At 44.9% G+C, this 20941-nt stretch overlaps 1 protein-coding gene and 1 long non-coding RNA gene across 4 annotated transcripts in view; one reads left to right on the forward strand and one right to left on the reverse strand.

Moving 5' to 3' along the window:
* The window catches only part of TRIO (trio Rho guanine nucleotide exchange factor), a 258906-nt gene that overhangs the window by 103412 nt on the left and 134553 nt on the right, over positions 1–20941 (reverse strand). For all 3 annotated transcript variants that reach the window (XM_033154381.1, XM_033154382.1, XM_033154383.1), the window contains exons 17-20: positions 16048–16239; positions 14217–14366; positions 9874–9988; positions 5440–5555 (exon numbers count right to left, since the gene is read on the reverse strand). In XM_033154381.1, the coding sequence (XP_033010272.1) occupies positions 5440–5555; positions 9874–9988; positions 14217–14366; positions 16048–16239 (573 nt within the window). The remainder of the gene's footprint in view (positions 1–5439; positions 5556–9873; positions 9989–14216; positions 14367–16047; positions 16240–20941) is intronic.
* LOC117049588 lies at positions 108–19858 on the forward strand. The gene is made up of 2 exons (XR_004427007.1): positions 108–151; positions 19674–19858. It is a non-coding gene; the product is annotated as an uncharacterized LOC117049588 (long non-coding RNA).

Below are 20941 nucleotides of genomic sequence, written 5' to 3' on the forward strand. Positions count from 1 at the left end.
GCAGTCTTCCTTAGCCAAACCAAAGCACCACCAGCAGAAGCAACTAGACAGAGGCCTGGCAGGAGAACAGATTCTCCTCTTTGCAAATAGCAAACTCCAAGGGAAGCAGAAGAAATGCTCCAGAAGCTATCTGATAATATTGTGCAAGATGGTAGGCTTTATTCACATTGAGAGGGGGTACCACCCTGGGGAGATGGGGTGTTTTCCCACCAGGAATGGCAAGGCAACCTCTGAAATGCTGTTGGAAAATCAAGGAGTGGTCACGTATAGACCTTCCGATCGGCAAGCCCAAGAGGCTCAGTGGTTTAGACCACAGCACCACCAGTGTCCCTGAGAAGTAGTTCCCATCGAACTGGGTGCGACTTACTTCTGAGTACAAAAGGGTTACGATTTCTCTGTTTTAACTTTTTTCAATGATGAAACTACATCAACACTTAAAAAAATGCACAAAGCACAGCTAGTTCCAGGTCAGAAATACTTGAGATGCGACAGGCAGAATACAATGTTCTGGAGAATTATATAAAGGGATGTTAGTCGTCAGGGGACTTTTTACACTGCAATTGATTTTTTTTTTTTTTATAAGAATTTATTGGCATTTTTCTATAACAAACATATACCCACACCCACACCTACAATAAACAAATGCAGAACAAATAAAACAAATACAAACAATGTCAAGCTTTCTTATTGCATCTTTCTAGAAAAAAAAAATTTCTAATTCCATATCTTGACTTTTGACTTCCCCTGCCTTTTCACCTTCGAGTTTGTATCCTTAGTCTATTTAATAACCATTTCTCCAACAAAAAAACATTAACTACAATTGTATAATTACATTCAATTATATCTTCAACAGTTGCTAAAAATGCATCATCATAATAATACCTCACCATTTAATCTTCTAAATCCATAAATTTAATCCACTTAAATTCACTTTGCTTATAGTCCACCTCATAAATCTTCTCAAATCATTCACATCTAATCTATCTCTTCTATCCTTAAGGTTGCTGCTAGTAACATAAAAACTTGAAATATCTCCTTTCATGTTCAAATAAGAAATATAACAAAAAGTTGTTGACAGTATTCACCCTCCAATTTCAATTTACCATATCAGGCTGCATAAAGTTTTACTTAATGCTTCACCCCACACCCCCTCTGTCCATTATTCTTCTCCTAATGGCATCAGCACTGAACTTCCATATCTCTTCCCTCTCCAAGCGTCCACAGATCCAGGCACAGTCCAAACCTCTCCTTGCCGCGAGTTCAGAGGTGTCCATCTCATCATCTCTCAGCTTCTTCGGTTCTTTGTAACATTCCTTTTCTTCTTGTAAATACCTTAATTCTCTGTCCCTGGCCCCCGAGCTCACACCTCGGGGACTGGATATACGAAATCTTAACGTCGCCTTGGGGCTGCCACCCCCAAAAAGCGAATTTCTTCTCCGAAGTAGCTCATTCATTTCACTCCATCTTTGCATCCATCCTCTCAACTCTTTGGCAAGGCTTTCTTCCAAAGTATCAAAAGTTTTGTAAGCCTCCTCTGTGGGCAATTGGTTCCATTTCAGACCCCCACACAAGACTTTGACTTTTCTATAAAGCAGTTCCACCTTCAAGGCAGTGAGTCTCTGTTCGTCCGTTAGTCCAGAGTTCAGTGCCAGTTCAAGGACGAAACCCAGCATACTGGCAGAGGAGGAGGAAGTGGGTATCATATTTCTACTCCCCTCTTTGTTCGTCGCCATTTTCCTGAACTGGAGCGCAAATACCGCAACTTTAAAAGGAGATATTTTCCTCTAGTTAGCTTCCCAAAAGAAAAGTTTGCCAGTCTCCTGTGTCAATTTTAAATACATTGTAACCAGTTCTGTAGCAGCAATCGGTCAAACTGGTTAGATTCTTGAGCTCGAAGGGAGGGAGGGCAGGCTGCCATTCTCCTTCCCCCCGGATCGTTCCAAAAGCACGATTTCTAATCAAATTCTTTACTCACGACCACCGGGTTCTTTTAGCTCCATTCTTCACAGGTAGAACTTGGACGCTCACCGCGGGCTCTGTCGCCGCATTTGCATCCCGGTTGGGGCATGTCCCCGAAGCCCGGCTCCGTTTGCCCTTCACCCCCACTCCCCCTTTACAGGGGGGGCAAGGGAAGGGTTCAGAGCCTCCGCGGGCGCAGCCGGGGAGCCCAGGGTGCGGGACGCTCTTCCCGCACCCCGACCGGAGCCGCGCGCTGCGGTAGCGCGGCTCCTAACCCCCGGGATGGACAAGGCGCTTCGGACCCGAAGCAGCCTTCGACCACCCGGCGATGGCGTCGCCGCCGGAAGTCTTTTTACACTGCAATTGAAGCTCCATACCAGCTACCAAAAATTATACACTAGAATATCTACCAGCTAAACTGAGCAGAATACAACCATCAAAGAAGTCTGGTTGTTGAGAGCATCAATGTTCAAACGCATAATTTTACAAAAATGAAACAGCAGGACTTTGCTGAGAATAGAACAGCAGCTTTTGGACCAGCAGTTCAATAAAGGATAGCTTATTTTCCAAGAGATCAGAAAATCTGCAGAGATTCGTACCTCATTTGAAACAAAACTTATTGAAACCTGCCCCATCAACCACCACCGATACTGCCCGGAAAAAGTTTGACCTCCCACCATTTTTCTGTGTATTTAGTTATTTTGGTCTTATTATATTTAATTGAAAGCTTGTTTTCTATAGTATTGGAACGAGTTCCTACAGCTATATTAAATCCTTTCATTTTAGAAATATGTTACATTTAAATCACATGTTCTGAATCCATTTCAACCAAATTTGAAAGCAATGCTTTTCAACCCTCTTTATCGTTGCGCTGGCAATGGCCATCTTTAAAGAGAACTCCCAGCACCCCAACAAAAACACAATTTTAGAGTTCTTTTGGAGAGGGGGAAGGACGACTCATTGGGTTGTATGCAACGGGACTTCCTCTTTCCCTCCTCTCCTGGCACACCCCCAAAATCCGCTCTAGAGGGTTCCACCAAAAACTCTGGACCAGATTTGGAGGGTGTGTGGGAAGCTGCAGGGGAGAGGAGGGGGATTCTGTTGCATGGATGGAATTGTGCAGTGCTGGTTACAGCCCTATTAAGCCACTGTTAAAATGTGCCACTAAGGGACATGGGTGGCGCTGTGGGTTAAACCACAGAGCCTAGGGCTTGCCGATCAGAAGGTCGGCGGTTTGAATCCCCGCGACGGGGTAAACTCCCGTTGCTTGGTCCCAGCTCCTGCCCACCAAGCAGTTTGAAAGCACATCGAAGTGCAAGTAGATAAATAGGTACCGCTCTGGCGGGAAGGTAAACGGCGTTTCCGTGCACTGCTCTGGTTTGCCAGAAGCGGCTTTGTCATGCTGGCCACATGACCCGGAAGCTGTACGCTGGCTCCCTCAGCCAATAAAGCAAGATGAGCGCCACAACCCCAGAGTCGTCTGCGACTGGACCTAATGGTCAGGGGTCCCTTTACCTTTACCTAAAATGTGCCACTAGCTGCAGAGTGCAAACTGCACAATCTGAGTTATTGTATAATAACAACTTTGTAAAGTATACAGTTTTGGGTTGTTCCACCCCCCCCTTTATTTCTCCTTACACATGGTGGCTGTTTCTTTTTTCCTCTTTTATTTACGTCTCACCATGTTCAGCACACATATAATTATGTACTTATTTGAACTTTCAATAAAGATGTCTAAAAAGAAAAATAAAGAAAAATGACTTAACTGGGCTTAGAAGAGTTGCAAATGGGGTTATAAAGGAAAATACATTGGACGAAACCTTTTCCCCCCATATGTAAGGGGTAAAGAAAGGAAAGCTCTCCCACCAGCCTCCCAAACGTGACCACGGAGAACCTACATGGACTGCCAATGTTTTAAGACCATGTAAAATGACCCCATAATCTTAATGCTACATTCTTTATCTTTGCTGTGACCGCACTGTATAATATTAAAATATATAAAAGACAATCTGGGTTACTGTACTCTTTCGCATTCTCTACCCCCCCCCCCAATGGATACTCCCAACTAATAGGCAACCTAGGAAAGTTAGTAAAAGCTAGATTGTGATAAATAAAGTTACTAGAAACCTGAGCTCCGAGAAACACACCTGCTGGTGAATTCCAACATACAAAATTCTATCCCCATAGAACTACCCAATCGAGTGGGCCATCTTTTCTATGACACTGGTACATACTCGATCTGCCTTTCCCCTTTGCTTTTTCCCTTTCTCGGTGTTGTATATGCCTCATAAAATCTTGCAGCTGGGTCAAGGAAGGTTGGTGTGAGAGGCTACTTGGTCCCTGCATCTCCTTCCCTACCTGTGCTATCTCCAGAGCCAGCCCCTTGGATCCTTTCAGCATAATAATAATAATAATAATAATAATAATATTTATTATTTATACCCCGCCCATCTGGCTGGGTTTCCCCAGCCACTCTGGGCGGCTTCCAACAGAACGTTAAAATACAATAATCTATTAAACATTAAAAGCTTCCCTAAACAGGGCTTTTAAGCGAGGAATCCTATTCGGAATAAGGGAATTTCCCTTAAAAAGGGGGGGAAAGTTGACAGCTATGCCTTCAAGCCATGCCTCGGTGCCTGTAGTAAACTCAGCCAATTAGGGCGAACAACAGCCGAATCCAGCTTGAGAGTCGCCGGCCGTCTACATTCCCTGCTGCTGCAAAAGATGCTAGCAGGCCCCTCACGCGCGGCTTTTCGGGATATGCGTAGGGATTGCAGGACCTGAAAACCTCTGAGGCTGCAAAGCAGAAGACTGCGCCTGGCCCTTTAGATCCCAGCCATGTGCTTCCAACTTTCTGCTAGTGAGCCACCAGCATACAACCCCCCCATGAGAGCCAGTGTGGTGTAGTGGTTAAGAGCGGCAGACTCGTAATCTGGGGAACCGGGTTCGTGTCTCCGCTCCTCCACATGCAGCTGCTGGGTGACCGTGGGCTAGTCACACTTCTCTGAAGTCTCTCAGCCCCACTCACCTCACAGAGTGTTTGTTGTGGGGGAGGAAGGGAAAGGAGAATGTTAGCAGATTTGAGACTCCTTCGGGTAGTGAAAAGCGGGATATCAAATCCAAACTCTTCTTCCCGTAGTTTAAAAGCAAGTCATTTATACCCAGGGATTTATTAGCACGTTCAGCACTTTGCACACAATGGCCTCCTCGCAAGCAACACCGTGCTGATTGAAACACTCCTTGTGGCGCAAAAGGACTAGAGGTTAGAGTTGCCGACACACTCGCACGCAAATTCAGCATTGCCGCAACGGAGATAAAGGGACAAGGGGGCATTTTTTTTTAGCACAGGCTATACAAATGAGCAAGACGTGATGCGGCTCGCTTCTCGGCTGCCTGCTGGGAGAAGGGCTGCAAGCAAACATGGGCATTCCGATCCAACAGCGTCGGGAAGAAAAGGCTGCTTAAAATACAGGCCCTGACCTGTTTGGCGCTCCTTTCGAAGACCACGTACTGCTGACACTGGTCAAGGCGTCTTTTCCTCATTGTCCAGTAGTGTAGGACGCGGTTTTCCCTCTGGAAGAGCTCGTTCAGGATATCTGCCGGATCATAAAGAGGCCAAATCAATCGGTGCGCTGAGCAAAAAGCAAAGGTCTGTGGAACTGATGCATCTGACATGCCGTTGAGGTAACACAAACGAACGTAAGGAAGTCAGGCGTGCGAAGAAGGCGCAGCACGGACTGTATTTTTTTTGAGAATTCTAAGGAAAAATCAGCTTCCGCAAAAGCTGCTGCTTGCCTTCCATCACTTCCCCATTGAGAGCGTGCTCACTTATGGTTTATATGTGTGGTATGGAAGCTGCACTTCTCAGGCTAGGATTGTGTTGCGAAGAATGAAGAAGAGAGTATTATTGGCTGTTCACTCTCTACCCTAGAACGTATCTACAGGTGAAACTCAAAAAGTTAGAGTATCGTGGAAAGATTCATTTATTTCAGTGATTCAACTTAAAAGGTGAAACTAATGTATGAGATAGACTCATGACAAGCAAAGCAAGATGTCAAGCCTTTGTTTGTTATAATTGTGATGATTATGGCATACAGCTGATGAGAAGCCCAAATTAACAATTTCAACTTTGGGGTTTTCATCAGCTGAACGCCATAATCATCACAATTATAACAAACAAAGGCTTGACATACCTCGCTTTGCATGACATGAGTCTATCTCATATATTAAACTCCAGTAGCTAATGAAAACAATTGCTTACATAAATGGACTTTTCCACGATAATCTAATTTTTCGAGTTTCACCTGTCACAGAAAGGCATTATATATATCAAGAGACCCATCGCACCCTGGTCACTGGTTCTTTGAGCTTCTGCCATCGGGACGGAGATACAGAACAATGAAGGCGAGAACGAGCCGTCTCAAGAACAGTTTCTTTCCCAGAGCAATTTTGGCCTTAAATGGAAACTCTGGACTCTGAAGTCATCTTATTTTATCTGTTAGATTGTCCTGCATTGTATTGTGTTTTATCAGTATTTTTTAAATTATGTGGAGTGCCTTATTTGAGTTGATATAGCAACCAAGGAATTTCGTTGTTTCTCGCAAGGGGACAATGACAATAAAGATCTATTCTATTCTATTCTATTCTATTCATACATCAGCAATAGCTGAAAACAAGCGGCAGTGGCAAGAGAACAGACTGAAAAACAAGTTTCATTAAATCTCACATGTTGCTCTTGCAATACAAATTCAGGATTCTTTGTCTGTAGAAAGGTTGAATCTCCTGTGTCTGGTGCAAAAGGGTAAAGGTAAAGGACCCCTGGACGGTTAAGTCCAGTCGAATTCGACTTTGGGGTGCGGCGCTCATCTCGCTTTCAGGCCGAGGGAGCCGGCGTTTGTCCACAGACAGCTTTACGGGTCATGTGGCCAGCATGACTCAACCGCTTTTGGCGCAACAGAACACCGTGACGGAAACCAGAGTGCACGGAAACGCCGTTTATCTTGCCGCTTGCGCTGTTGTGCTTTCAAACTGTTAGGCTGGCAGGAGCTGGGAAAAGCAACGGGAACTCACCCCGTTGTGGGGATTCGAACTGCTGACCTTACGATCGGCAAGCCCAAGAGGCTCGGTGGTTTAGACCACTGCACCACCCGTGTCCTTAATGTGTCTGGTGTATCTGTGTCTTACATTTAAATATGGCCCTTATGTTGTTATGGCAAGCGGTCAATGCATGAAGCAACTCTCGCAAGCAATAACCTCTACAACCAGTGCTGCCCGCTTGAATTTTTGGGATATCAGGGTATGTCCTACTCATTCACTAGCTGTGTTTGGATTACCACATGTTAGCTTAGTACCCTTGCACACATTCACCTCCCCTTATGTGAGTGAACAAACAAGTCAACAAATCTTCCTATCATTAACTGATGTGTTCCACTGCACCCAAACTGGGAACGTAAGGCCGACAGTTTTAGAACAAGCCAGGATATGAAATCAGTTGGATTCATATCCTGTCTTTTTCTGAAACTACTGGCCGTAGCATCCCAGCCCAGACCTAATGAGAAACTAGTTCACTTGCTTGCAGAAAGGGAGATACTAGATCCATTCGTATCTTGGCTTATTAAATGGAGATACAATCATCCAAAGGCAGCAGCTGAGTGCCCCAGAATTCATGGCAGATCAGCAGTCCGGCATGAAAAAATACCAAACTATGTATATAAACATAAAATAAAACAAATGAAGCAAAAGTGTTGCCATTTCAGATCCTCACTAAGATCTGCAATTTATTTTCGCACTCCAAAGTGTTCACCGTACTCATAACTGGTCCTCAGCTTGCTGTTTTCAAACACGTTAATCTGTCTATTTATTCCTTTAAGGTATTTCTGTAACACCCTTCAATTTACAACCATCGTTTTTTATTTAAAGGAACAGTCAATAAAACAGAGTGCAGAAAAAGCATTAAAAACGGAGCCACCAATCACATAATTTTTTTATTAAAAAAAACCCAGGTGTTAAAAGTCTGGCCCGGGAGCGGGCAATAAAAATTCTTCACCGTGCACTTAAAAAGTTACTAACACAGGTGCCAGGCGGGATACCACAACTGAAAAAGCTCTCTCCTCAGTCATCACCTGCCTCACCTCCAATGGTGTGGCCACTCAGAGGAGGGACTTCGAAAACAACTGGAGTGTATGTCAGGCTGGTGTTAAAATGCAAACACCAACTAACATCATGGAAGATTTTAAAAAGCTACAAGCACTACATAGGACACTAATTACATTATTTTTGTGCATTCTGAGTCCTGCTTATTTTACGGATAGGTCTCGATCATTTTCTCTGTGTTAATGTCTCTGTTACAGCTGTTATTTTGTTTTATTTAGCAGTCTGTAATAAATAAATGTGCTGCCGGGTTTGTGGAGTATTTTATTTACATGAAAGATTTAGAAACTCTGTATATTTATATATATAGCTGACAGACGATGAATGGGAAGTTTTTTTAGTTTCTTAACCTCTCTCTCTCTCTCTCTTAATGCTATCTCTCTCTCTTTATCTATTCCTTTCTTGTTCTCTCTGTTTCCCCTCTTCTTTTCCCCTCTGGATCAATGTTTTCATTTTATCTAGATCCATGGTTCCCAACGTGGGGCACACGCCCCACAGGGGGGGGCAATTTGATTTTTAAGGGGGGCAAATCGAGAATGAGTTATTAACAGCGAATGGCCTTTCAGGCTTCCTCCATGTGAATAGGAGTTCACTTTTTGAATAATAAGAATTATATATCACCGGGGGGGGGGCGAATCAGGATTTTAGAGATGCATGGCCAAAAAAAAAAAAAAGTTGGGAACCACTGATCTAGATTAAAGGCACAGGTAAGTGTGTGATTTACACAAACAGAGGAAACGTGCTTAAATGTTTGGCACTGTTATCGTTTGTTATTAATACATTATCTCAAGTTGCAAAAAAATTCCACAACTTCCACTGTTGTGCTCCCCCCCCCCAAAAAAAACCCACTACCTTATTTTTTACACAGTGAAAACCACAGCCAGGAGTTCCTTATTGCTCTTGGCATGGCTTGAGATGTTCAAGCAAACAAGGGCAGCTAATGCACAGCTGATTTGCACCCTTGTTCTGTGTGCGCTTTGTACCGTATTTTTCGCTCCATAAGACACACTTTTTTCCTCCTAAAAATTAAGGGGAAATATCTGAGCGTCTTATGGAGCGAATGGTGGTCCCTGGAGCCAAACTGCCGAGGGGCCAAAAGCAGAGAGTGCTTTTTATTTTACAAAGAGAAAAAGGGGTGTTGAAAGGACCCCGCTCAGCAGCTGATCAGCAAGAGATCGGGAGAGAGATAAGAGCCCCCCCCCAGCTCCCTTTCAGCCCCGCCCTCCTTTGTTGAATGTGCTGCAGAGGGAGGTTGTTTGTTTCCCCAGTGACATGTGACTGGCTGATTAGATTATCTGTCTGGAAACTGTAAAAATGGCTCCCTTTCCTTCAGAAGCTGCAGAAATGTGAGTTGAACCCCATAAAAAATGGGGCTTTTCCTCTTTGCTTTTCCCCCTTTGCAAAAGGAGCTTTGCTTTTCTCCCTTTACAAAAAAGCTGCAAAACTTTTAGCTGATCCTCAAAAAAAAAGCAAAAAAAAAAAAGCAAAAAAACATCAGGGCTTTTCCCTTTGCAAAAAAGCTACAAAACTTTTAGCTGATCCTCAACAAAACAGGGCTTTTAGAGGAGGAAAACCAGAAAAATATTTTTTCTTCCTTGTTTTCTCCTCTAAAAATGAGGTGCGCCCTATGGTCCGGTGCGCCCCATGGAGCAAAAAATACGGTAAGTACCACCTGAATAAACCAGAACCGTATCGCCGCCTTACCAACAGAATGGTTGAACTCTATTAAGATCAACAGGAAGCTAGACAATCGTGCATACTTACTTTTCACCTGCTGTTCAGGGGCCTTCATGTGAGTCACCATGCCTGGCATGTTGACGCTATTCCTGTGCAGGTATTTCAGGAACACATCCGCATTTCGCCGAGCCAGCGTGCAAGCCTGGAAGAGACCACAGACATGTACATCAGCGCAGGCAGGGGTGCGCAAGGTGACGCTAACTGAGCTTGTCGTTTTAGGCATGGCAAGTAGGAATTTAAATTCCGCTACAGCCTGCGTGCAAATGGCTTGAACAGACAAAGCAAATTTGGTCCATTCCTCTTGGGCTGCACAACACAGATGCTTCTATATGAGCAAGTAGGAAGGCTCAACTCCTCTGTGCCATGTTCTTCCATGGGTATTCCATGCCTGGCAAGTGGGATCCTTGTGCCCAAACCTCAATTCTCCTAGTAGTACCACATGCTAGGACTTTTCCCAGAGTGTGGCTGCAAGGCATCAACTGTCAAGCTGTTTTCTGATCAAGGAAAACATCATAACGGTGGTTTAGAGAGAGAGAGAGAGAAAGCTGTTTAGTTAAATTTAAAGGACAGTCGCTGGTCATATTTTTACATGGGCCACGTTCAGACATAATGCTGAGCCAAAAAGCATAGCTTAGTGTGAGCACACTGGTTCCTGGGGAGGAGTTTACACCAGTTTTGCTCCCCCCCCGTCCTTTATTTATTTATTTACCGTGTTTCTCCTAAAATAAGACACCGTCTTATGTTTTTTTTCGCTCAACAAAACACAGTATGGCTTATTTTCAGGGGATGTCTTATTTTAACCGTGTCGCATCGGTACGCTGCATAGCCACGCCTCTCCAGGCTGTTTTAATGGGAGGTACCATGTCACTATGGCTTATTTTCGGGGTATGGCTTATTTTTGGGGAACGGCTTATTATTTCGCAAATGCATAGAAATCCTGCTATGGCTTATTTTATGGCTATGTCTTATTTTAGGAGAAACAGGGTATTTGTAAACTTATAATCTGTGCTTTCACTCACTCACTCACACACACACACACACACACAAACAAACATATATATATATGTGTGTGTGTGTGTCTATGTGTGTGTGTGTGTGTGTGTGTGTGTGTGTTGTTGGTGTTGTTCAGTCGTTCAGTCGTGTCCGACTCTTCATGACCCCATGGACCAGAGCACGCCAGGCACGCCTATCCTTCACTGCCTCCCGCAGTTTGGCCAAACTCATGCTAGTCACTTCGAGAACACTGTCCAACCATCTCATCCTCTGTCGTCCCCTTCTCCTTGTGCCCTCCATCTTTCCCAACATCAGGGTCTTTTCTAGGGAGTCTTCTCTTCTCATGAGGTGGCCAAAGTACTGGAGCCTCAACTTCAGGATCTGTCCTTCCAGTGAGCGTGTGTGTGTGTGTGTGTGTGTGTATAGCAAGACCGGATGCAATATGTAAAAATAAAAACGAGCCAAATGGCCACTAAGGCATCATTAAATACATCAATAAACGCTGATTGGTTAAAAAAGAAAGGAAAAAAATGCATGTTGTAAGGTGCTTCGACAAAACGTTGTCCGAAGGGAGGGATGCTTCCTGTTGAATCTCTACCATGGCAGGGAGTTCCACAGGGCAGTATCTGCCACACTAAAGGCTTGGTCCCTAGTGATGACCAAAGGAACCTCAAGGGTGTGTTGAACCGCTAGAAATTTCCCATCAGAGGACCTCAGTGATTGGAGTCTTTTAGCATGTCGTGGCAGCCAAAACAAGGTCTGGTTTAGTGCAGTGTCCAAACATGAGGCTGTGGTTAAGCGCTCTCCTCCTTAACCAGGCCGCCAACACTCTGGATTCAGGAGCGGAAGCAAATCCTTTCACAGCAAGCTTTTCTATACAGATTTTCAAGCTGTGTTTTGCTCTTAAACACTAATAGGGAAATAGTTGCTTGATGTGACCAGCTGCCCTCAATTATTACGTTATTTGCTAGCACTCATAATCTGCAGATTATAAACGAGGAGCACGATCGCTGTGTAGGCACCAGCAGACAAGGACATAAGTGCAAAAATCTCTTAATTATACCAGCTTCTAAAGAGCAAGAGCGCTCGTTTTGGAGATTTGGAGTTCTTCGGGTAGCAGGCCAAAGAATAAAACAAGGTCTAACATAAAAAAAACACCAAGTCCCGTTGAAATCATTCTCTTGAAGCTACTAATCACAGAGACTAACTGAATATCGGAGGCAGAAGACAGAGGTGCCTATTAATATAATAAAGGCTTACAGCCCTAAATGTATATCTAGGAACTCAAATGAGGTTCACTTCTGAGTAACCATGTTTAGTAGCGGCTAAAAAGCCAATAGAAATAAATAAAGGGGAGTATTTTGCATTTCATGCATGGCACAAATTGAGGTCCACTTTCTGGTCACCTTCACCTAAATGGATAAAGTAGCAATCAGTTTACACTACAGAACACACACTCGCCTTAACCGCCACAGCCTTTCCTGCCTTTCTCTCTACTCTAAAAATGAGCTGTTGATATCTGAACACAGATTACTAGTAGAAAATGGGGAAGTGGTAGCAGACGGGACAGCTGGAAGCCCCCGATCCGGTCAAGCCACTATGTTAAGCCCTTTATATGTTGACCTGAGAGTTCTTATTTATTCAAACAAAATTCATGGGCGAAGTGGACTCTCGCCCACAAAAGCTTAGGCCACAATTAAATCTATTAGTTCTGAAAACTGCCGCAAGATTCTGCTGTTTTCGCAAGGTACCTCGTAAGCTTTGCTTTATTTTTAGCGCCGCCAGAAACGGCAAAAAAAACCGAACTTGCTTCAATATTAAATGGGCAATCAAGCAGATTGATGTCCTTGTGCTTCCTCGCTTCTTCAGCCTTCTGCTCCAATTAACTAACTGCACTATGTTTGACAGCTTTTATTTGCTATTTTGAGAAGCCGCAACCTTCTATATCCTGCACCCGCCCGTTAGCCTTCCACTCCATCTTTCCTTGTCCCTTTTCTCTGCAGAAACGGTGAAAAGGATTGACAGCCGCTGGCTTCAACTTTGCCACACCAGGGACCCACTTTTGAATTTTATATTAGGTAGGAGGATCCAATTGGTGCTCTTAAGTTGATAGATGGGCTTTTGATTCAATGGACACCTGCTGCTAATGGCTGAGGAAGGGGAGGTGATTTTTTTTGCTGTTTTTCCCTTCCCCCTGCAGCCCACTACCGCCGTCTTCTCTGGAGCGCCCCCCAAGTTTTGGGGCAAGTTTTGAGGGCTGCACAGGGAGGGAGGAAGACACAAAAACCATCTCTCCTTTTCTCCTTTAGGGGGAAGCAGGATCAAAAGTCCTTCCACGAGCACGTACAGGATTCCACGCTGTGTAGCAGCTTCCCTTTAGGATGATGGACCCAAGTCGGTCAAGTCCATTGATTCCCATGGGACTACTCTGTTGGATGCGGCCCACTAATACCAACATAGGGTAGGTGCAACTTAAGTGTATGATAAGACCATAAAATAAAATAAAAATTAAATGGGCAAAACATCAGCTTAAACAAATTAAGATAAAGATATAATAATCAGATCTCAGCAGATCATCAATAGTAGGCAGTGGAGCCTGTTGTCTTTGTCCATGGAGTTTTCTTGGCAGGGGTACTGCAGTGGCTTGCCGGTTCCTCCTCCAGGTGGATCACATTTAGTCTAAACTCTCCACTATGACCTGTCTATCTTGGGTGGCCCTGCATGGCATAGCTCATAGCTTCCCTGAGTTATTCAAGCCCCTTTGCCACGTCAAGGCAGTGATGGTGCTGGAGGAGACTCTTGAGAGTCCCATGGACTGCAAAAAGATCAAACTTATCCATCCTTAAAGAAATCAGCCCTGAGTGCTCACTGGAAGGACAGATCCTGAAGTTGAGGCTCCAGTATTTGGCCACCTCATGAGAAGAGAAGACTCCCTAGAAAAGACCCTGATGTTGGGAAAGATGGAGGGCACAAGGAGAAGGGGACCACAGAGGATGAGATGGTTGGACAGTGTTCTCGAAGCGACTGGCATGAGTTTGGCCAAACTGTGGGAGGCAGTGGAGGATAGGGGTGCCTGGCGTGCTCTGGTCCATGGGGTCACGAAGAGTTGGACACGACTGAACGACAACAACAACAGGCAGTGGAGCATTCACACAACTCTTCCAAAAAGCCTAGGTGGAAAGGTACAGGTTTGGGGCACTGTCAAAAAGCAAATAAAACAAAAGGGCATGGCTTATCTCAAGGGGGAGAGAATTCCACCAATTAGGCAGCCCTTCCGTGATGGATTAGGCAATCTTGTCTGCCCGTTTTATATGCACGGTTGCAAAACACACCCTAGAAGCGTAGTGTTCATAGGCATATGAACTTCTCACTGTTACCTTCAGGAATGCCTCCTTCTGTTCAAGGTGTTTACTTATCATAGGCGTTACATGGTCTGTTTCCGAGTTGGGGCCCAGTTTGTCAGCTCCTCCGCACCAGTCTTCTTCTCGCTTGTACTCTTGCTCCAAGCTTTCCAGTACACTGCATACCTATTGGCCAAGAAAAAACAGAGTGAGGGTTTCTGTTGCAGGATGAGGGCTAACTTATCAATACTGAAAGGTCATGTTGTGCGGATACCTGCTTATCGTCTTCCAAAGCAACTACTGTATTCCGAACTTAAAAATGGAAAACGTAATGCTGGTGGGTCAACAAAAGAGGTTTAAAGGCTCTCTCTCTCAAGGCAAATCTTTAAAAATGTAGTCTAAGCACCAACAACTGGGAAACGCTGGCATGCGAGCGCTCCAATTGGAGAACAGCCTTTACCAAAGGTGTCATGGGCTTTGAATCTAGATTCAGGTAGGTAGTCGTGTTGGTCTGATGCAGTCGAAATAAATATTTTTTTTAAAAAAAAAAAAATATGTCCAGTAGCACCTTAGAGACCAACTAAGTTTGTTCTGGGTATAAGTTTGCATGTTCATGCACACTTCTTCAGATACACTGAAACAGAAGTCACCAGACCCTTATATATAGTGGGAGAGTGGGGAGGGGTATTACTGAGAAAGATAGTAGGAGGTGGGTGATTGATTCAATGGGTACGGTAAACCTGTTGACGTTTTTGCTCATCTGCATACTTCCCCTTGCTTTTTCCTGTAGGAGTAATTGCAGTTGTTAACAGTCGTCTGTTATCTGAAGTAGTGTGGGCAATTTTTTAATGGGCTTTGAAGACGCTCGGACTCAGGACGAAAGGGAGAAACACGCTAAGAGGAAGGAACACTTGGCAAACCCTCACCGTGATCAACTCCCGCCCAGAAACCTATCTCCCCACTGGGGAAGGACGTGTGGATCCAAAATTCGCCCCCACAGTCACTTACGGACTCACTGTTAAAACCATGTTCATGGAAGACAGTCTTACTCAGCTACGAGTGATTGCCAAAGAAGAAGACTGAAAGGACTGGCATTCACTTCACATCTACAGCCTGATTTGACAGCTTCCTCAGAAGTCACACAATGCAAACACTGGGTTAACATTACGACTCTTGACTACTCCCAACTTCCCTCACCCATGGTTTGCAAACAGAGGTTACTTCCGTACCACAGGTCGATTCTGCTAAAACCAAGTGAACAAAGCAGTTGTTAGCAAGCCCTTGGTAATGTGAGCACGCCAATCTTTAGCACTGGCATGGCTTAGTTGCTCCTGAGCTGCAATTACTTTTAGGGCTCGCTCTTTGAAAAAAGTATGAAACCTAAGAAGAAGGAGGCATGGAGATTCTGCTTCCAGGGCCACCAACAAGACCCTCTCGGCTTCACTAATATCTAGTTTTGGCCTCAGATTAATTTAAACTGGAATCAATAAGCTACCAAGGTTAAAGGGAGTATGGTAGAGAAACTTCTAGAAAGCAGGCTTTAGGACTTATACACCTACTACCTGAAACCCAGTCCATTCAGGAAACGGTATGGTTTGTTTTATACAAAAAAATATACACACACTGATTGTGCTTAGTTTCGAGTTACACCTAGGAATGTGTTTCCATTTTCAGGTATTGTTATTGTAATGCTGGATGGCAACACACAGAGAAAAGCAAATGAACAAAGTCTGTAAAATGGAACTGGTTTCCCTTATTAACCTCAGCTGAGTGAATCTGGGCTTTAAAACCAATCTGTCGTGAAACCGGCCCTTGAAACCGTTTACCAGTAGCCACACCTTTGGCTCGGCAAGCCACTGTCCTCTACCTGTTCCGATGTTTTGTAAAAAGCCACAGAGGCGTTCACAAGCTTGAGCCGATCTTCCATCTTGAGCATCAGCTGCTGCCAATGAGAGGCCACTTTCTCCGCGCAGTCCCGGATCATGTCCATGTCGTAGTGATTCGCCTGCAACATCGCCTCGGCTTTCTGCTGCACTTGCAATGCACTCTGGTGCGTTTTCTGATCAAATACAAACGGAACACGCCACTTAATTCGTGAAAAGCATTCCGCGCGTTTTCGAAGCGGGTTCGCGTCCGCCTCTTGTCGGTTAAATGGCGATTGCACACCAGCTAAACGCTCATTAATCTGACAACTGCAAGCGGAATGTTCTTCCTCTTTCTCCCTCCCCTAACACTGGCCAGCTTTGGGTCAAGGAAACAAACTCAGCAATGTAGCATTCTGCATCCGAGTGCAGGCTTTTGGGACTATATTTGTGGGTGTATCTGAAGATGTGGCATCAGTAGTATGTGTTGTCCACAAGTGTTACTAAAGAATTATCCATGAGCCAGAACAGTTAAGAACCTAGGACTGACATCTAGGTGCCAACTCTGCCTTAGAAATCCTTCTCAAAACTGTAAAGGTGAAGGACCCCTACTATGGGGTTGCGGCACTCATCTCGCTTTCCTGCCACAGCAGTACCTGCTTATCTACTTGCACTGGCGTGCTTTTAAACTGCTAGGTTGGCAGAAGCTGGGACAGAGCAACGGGAGCTCACCTTGTCGCGGGGATTCGAACCGCTGACCTTCCGATCGGCAAGCCCAAGAGGCTCAGTGGTTTAGACCACAGCACTTGACCTCATCCCCAACAAAAGAATGCGAACCATGCACGCCTTGTTAAACTTGCTACATCCCCACCTTTTCCCTTGCTGTAGTAGTTTAAACTGTGAACTTGGGGCACCAACCCATGTCCCCCCCCCCCAACACCCATTGCTTATGTTACTCTAAACAGCACTGTGCGCATAGTGGCTGAGTTATTTCTTACCAATAATAATTCATGTGAGTCCCTTGAGCTATGTGTATAGCATTGTGAAGCGTTGTCTCTCTCCCCGCCCCCCCAACATGGAATGATCCCTGCAAATAGTTCCAAGCATTGTCCCACAGGAATCCAGAACATTTCACCGGAACGGTCTCTTGCGTTCAGATAGAATGAAATAGTTCAGGATCAGTGGGAGAGCGGCCACTTTCTGAAGGGTAACTTTGCAGGAGAAATTAGGAGATCGTGACGCAAAAAATGCCACGGATCCCATAATCCCTGAAATGAGGTTAGTTGCAGGGCTCTCTTCTTGGTGGGTGTTTCCTGTTTCGAGGCCTTCTGGCAGTCTTCCTTAGCCAAACCAAAGCACCACCAGCAGAAGCAACGAGACAGAGGCATGGCAGGAGAACAGATTCTCCTCTTTGCAAATAGCGAACCCCAAGGGAAGCAGAAGAAATGCTCCAGAAGCTCTCTGATAATATTGTGTAATATGGTAGGCTTTATTCACATCAAGAGGGGGTACCACCCTGAGGAGAGGGGGTGTTTTCCCACCAGGAATGGCAAGGCAACCTCTGAAATGTTGGGGGAAATTAAGGAGTGGTCACCTATGACTGATGAAACTGCAAAGAGACAAGTATTTCTCTTTTCATTGGTTCTGTGTAGCTTCGGTTCTGTGTAGCTTCTTCTAAAGGGGAGGAAAGCCAGCTATGTATCTAGCTGGAATGGTTGAGAAGCTGGCAACAGCATTCATATTCCGCCCCCCCCGCCCCCCCACCTCCCCTAAAAGCTACGCTCTCAGCACACACCTTAATCTGCATCTAGTCTACACACAGCTGCAGCAATACAGCAGCGAGAGAAAGCAAGTCCCACGAGACAGAGATTAGAGCATACTCTCACCTGATTATAGTTAAGGATTCCAGGTCTAGGTTGTAACAGGGACTACATGGCATGAGAATTAAGAGTAATAAATCTGCCCGCAATGGTCACACACCCTTGAACTGGGTAGGTAGGGAAAGCAGAGTGCACTAGGCAACAGGCCCCCGTTGCTCCGCATACTGGATCCCAGTTCAAGCAGCCTTGGGAGACTGGGAGTAACTGGTTGCCTTTTTGTGTGCTTGCAAAGCTTCACATGCCATAACCAGAGTAATGGAGCAACTGCACTAATTATACAAAGTGGGCATATTTGCAAAAAGAGGATCTCTCTGTATCCTGTAAGTGGGACACTTTGGGAGTACAGTCATACCTTGGTTGTTGAACGCCTTGGTACTCGTACGTTTTGGCTCCCAAATGACCAAAACCCGGAAAAGAAGAAGAAGAAGAAGAGTTTGGATTTGATATCCCGCTTTTCACTACCCGAAGGAGTCTCAAAGCGGCTAACATTCTCCTTTCCCTTCCTCCCCCACAACAAACACTCTGTGAGGTGAGTGGGGCTGAGAGACTTCCAAGAAGTGTGACTAGCCCAAGGTCACCCAGCAGCTGCATGTGGAGGAGCAGAGACGCAAACCCAGTTCCCCAGATAACGAGTCTACCGCTCTTAACCACTACACCACACTGGAAGTGAGTGTTCCGGTTTTCAAATGTTTTATTGGAAGGCGAACATGCGATGTGGCTTCCGCTATTGTTTCCGGCGCACCTGCATAGTTGGGAGCCAATCGTAAGCCGCACCTTGGGTTTCCAAACGTTTCAGAAGTCAAACGGACTTCTGTTCTGTTCGGAAACCAAGGTATGACTGTATGTTTGTCCCTCTTTTATAAGGTCTTCTGGAATGTGCATGGGTTGGGGGTGGGCTTCCCCCTGCCATGTGGGCATTTTTCACCTGTCTGCTGTGTGACTGCATGCCTATGCTTGCAGAAGCATTCCCCTTTCAACATGACCGGGAATTCTTCAAAGGCGGTGTGTTCCTGGTCACTTGGAGAGGGATGTGGGCCGACTGAAGACACCCCAATAATGTGCATGCAGTGAATTTGGGGGGGGGGGGGGGTTGCAGCTACGATTCTTCTCCCAATCATACATGGTGGGCTTGTTGAATGTGTAGAGGGAACCCCATACAACTGTGCTCCACCTGCACTGCCAAAATGTTTTATTACTGCTATTATGTAATTTTAAATATCACTTTGCAAACAGGCTTCAATATCCTATTACTGTTGAGTGTTCAAAGAGGTTATCCGATACTTTCACAGTATCCTTACCACAGTCCTGTGAGGTTGGCCCCGTATTAGTAACCAGGTACTTTACAGCAATGAAGAGTAGATATTTGTTTAAAAAATGCAGCAGAGCATAAATGCACTGAACTGTTTTGCTACAGGTTATTATTAAGTGCTCTGTGGCCACACAGATTCCTGGGCCCCTTTCTGACTTACGACATTTGCTGCTTTTAGCAAAAACTCACGTAAAAAGACCCTGGGCTCTGATGGAAGAAAAGAGGGGTATGGATGTTAAAAAACAAATGGGTACATAAAAAGGAGACGCAGAGAGGGTGTGCTGGAGGGAAAGCAGAATTCCCAGGTTTGAAATCTAACTTTGCTCTGGAATTCTTAAGTATAACCAGTATATAGCCCGCTCTATCGCATTCTACCAAAGTAGCCCCCCAGTTATAGTTCCTACACACTTATCCCCTAAAAGGACAAATATCTACACTGCAGATTCTAAAAGGAAGGAATGTTATACTGAAAATTTACCAAAGCTGCCAAGAGTGAGGACACAGACACTGCAAACTGTGAACAACAGAAAGGGAAAACGGAAAACTCCACAGAACGACAGTAGAACAGAAGGCAGTTACTGTAGCACCAAGGATTTCTGAAAATAAAAAGCTTCCCAATGGATAAAAGCAAAGGAATTTACTTTCAGCAATCTTAAGCACTCACATCTCACTACGTACTACCAGAGAAAAAAGTTTAAACCGCACAGCAGTCGTTTTCAATGCTTTGGGCCTCTATTTTAGTCAAGTCACTTATCCCAAGTAAGGTGAAGATTAGAACAGGAATTAAAAGTTACTTGAGCAACCTGGTTGTTGCTGGTCATGTAGTAGTAGTAATAATAATAATAATAATAATAATAATAATAATAATAATAATATGCCACCCATTGACTGGGTTGCCCCAGGCATTCTGGGCAGCTTACAACAAATATTAAAACATCCAAAACAGGGCTGCATTCAGGTGAGTTCTAAAAGTCAGATAATTGTTTATTTCCTTGACATCTGAAGGGAGGGCGTTCCACAGAGCGGGTGCCACCACCGAGAAGGCCCTCTGCCTGGTTCCCCGTAACCTCACTTCTCACAGGGAGGGAACCCCCAAAAGGCCCTCAGGACTGGACCTCAGGGCTGAATGACAGTGGTGGAGACACTCCTTCAGGTATACGGGTCCGAAACCGTTTAAGGCATTAAAGGTCAACACCAACACTTTGAATTGGGATTGGAAATGTACTGGGAGCCAATGCAGATCTTTCAGGACCGGTGTTATATGGTCCTGGCAACCTTATTAAACCAAAGAAGCACATTAAATTAAGATGCACGTTAGCAGTGGCACGAGGGCTTTCCACATTATTGCTTCATGGTAGTGTGTGGCATTTAGCAATGGAAAATGAGGATGCCCCCATAGCAAATGAACTATCTCTTGGTTAATGCATTTTCAGCAATGAATTCTAGCCGGTGAAAGGCACAGCGAAAGCCACAAATGCTGCTCAAGAGGTAACCGGAAATCAAATTTATGAACAAACTTTTTAGTCTCCATTTTGTCCTGCTGAGGGCTGGCGCTATCGTAAGAAGGCGAGGACGCTGCTTTAAGCAGAGTCAGACTAACAAGCGATCAGGCTCAATGTTGTGTTCACATTGACTGTCTGTCAGTGGCTCTCCAGCATTTTACAAAAGAGTCTTTTGGAGACCTGGACTGAATCTGGGACATTCTGCATG

The sequence above is a fragment of the Lacerta agilis genome, chromosome 7, assembly GCF_009819535.1.
Source record: "Lacerta agilis isolate rLacAgi1 chromosome 7, rLacAgi1.pri, whole genome shotgun sequence".
NCBI classification, from domain to species: Eukaryota; Metazoa; Chordata; class Lepidosauria; order Squamata; family Lacertidae; genus Lacerta; species Lacerta agilis.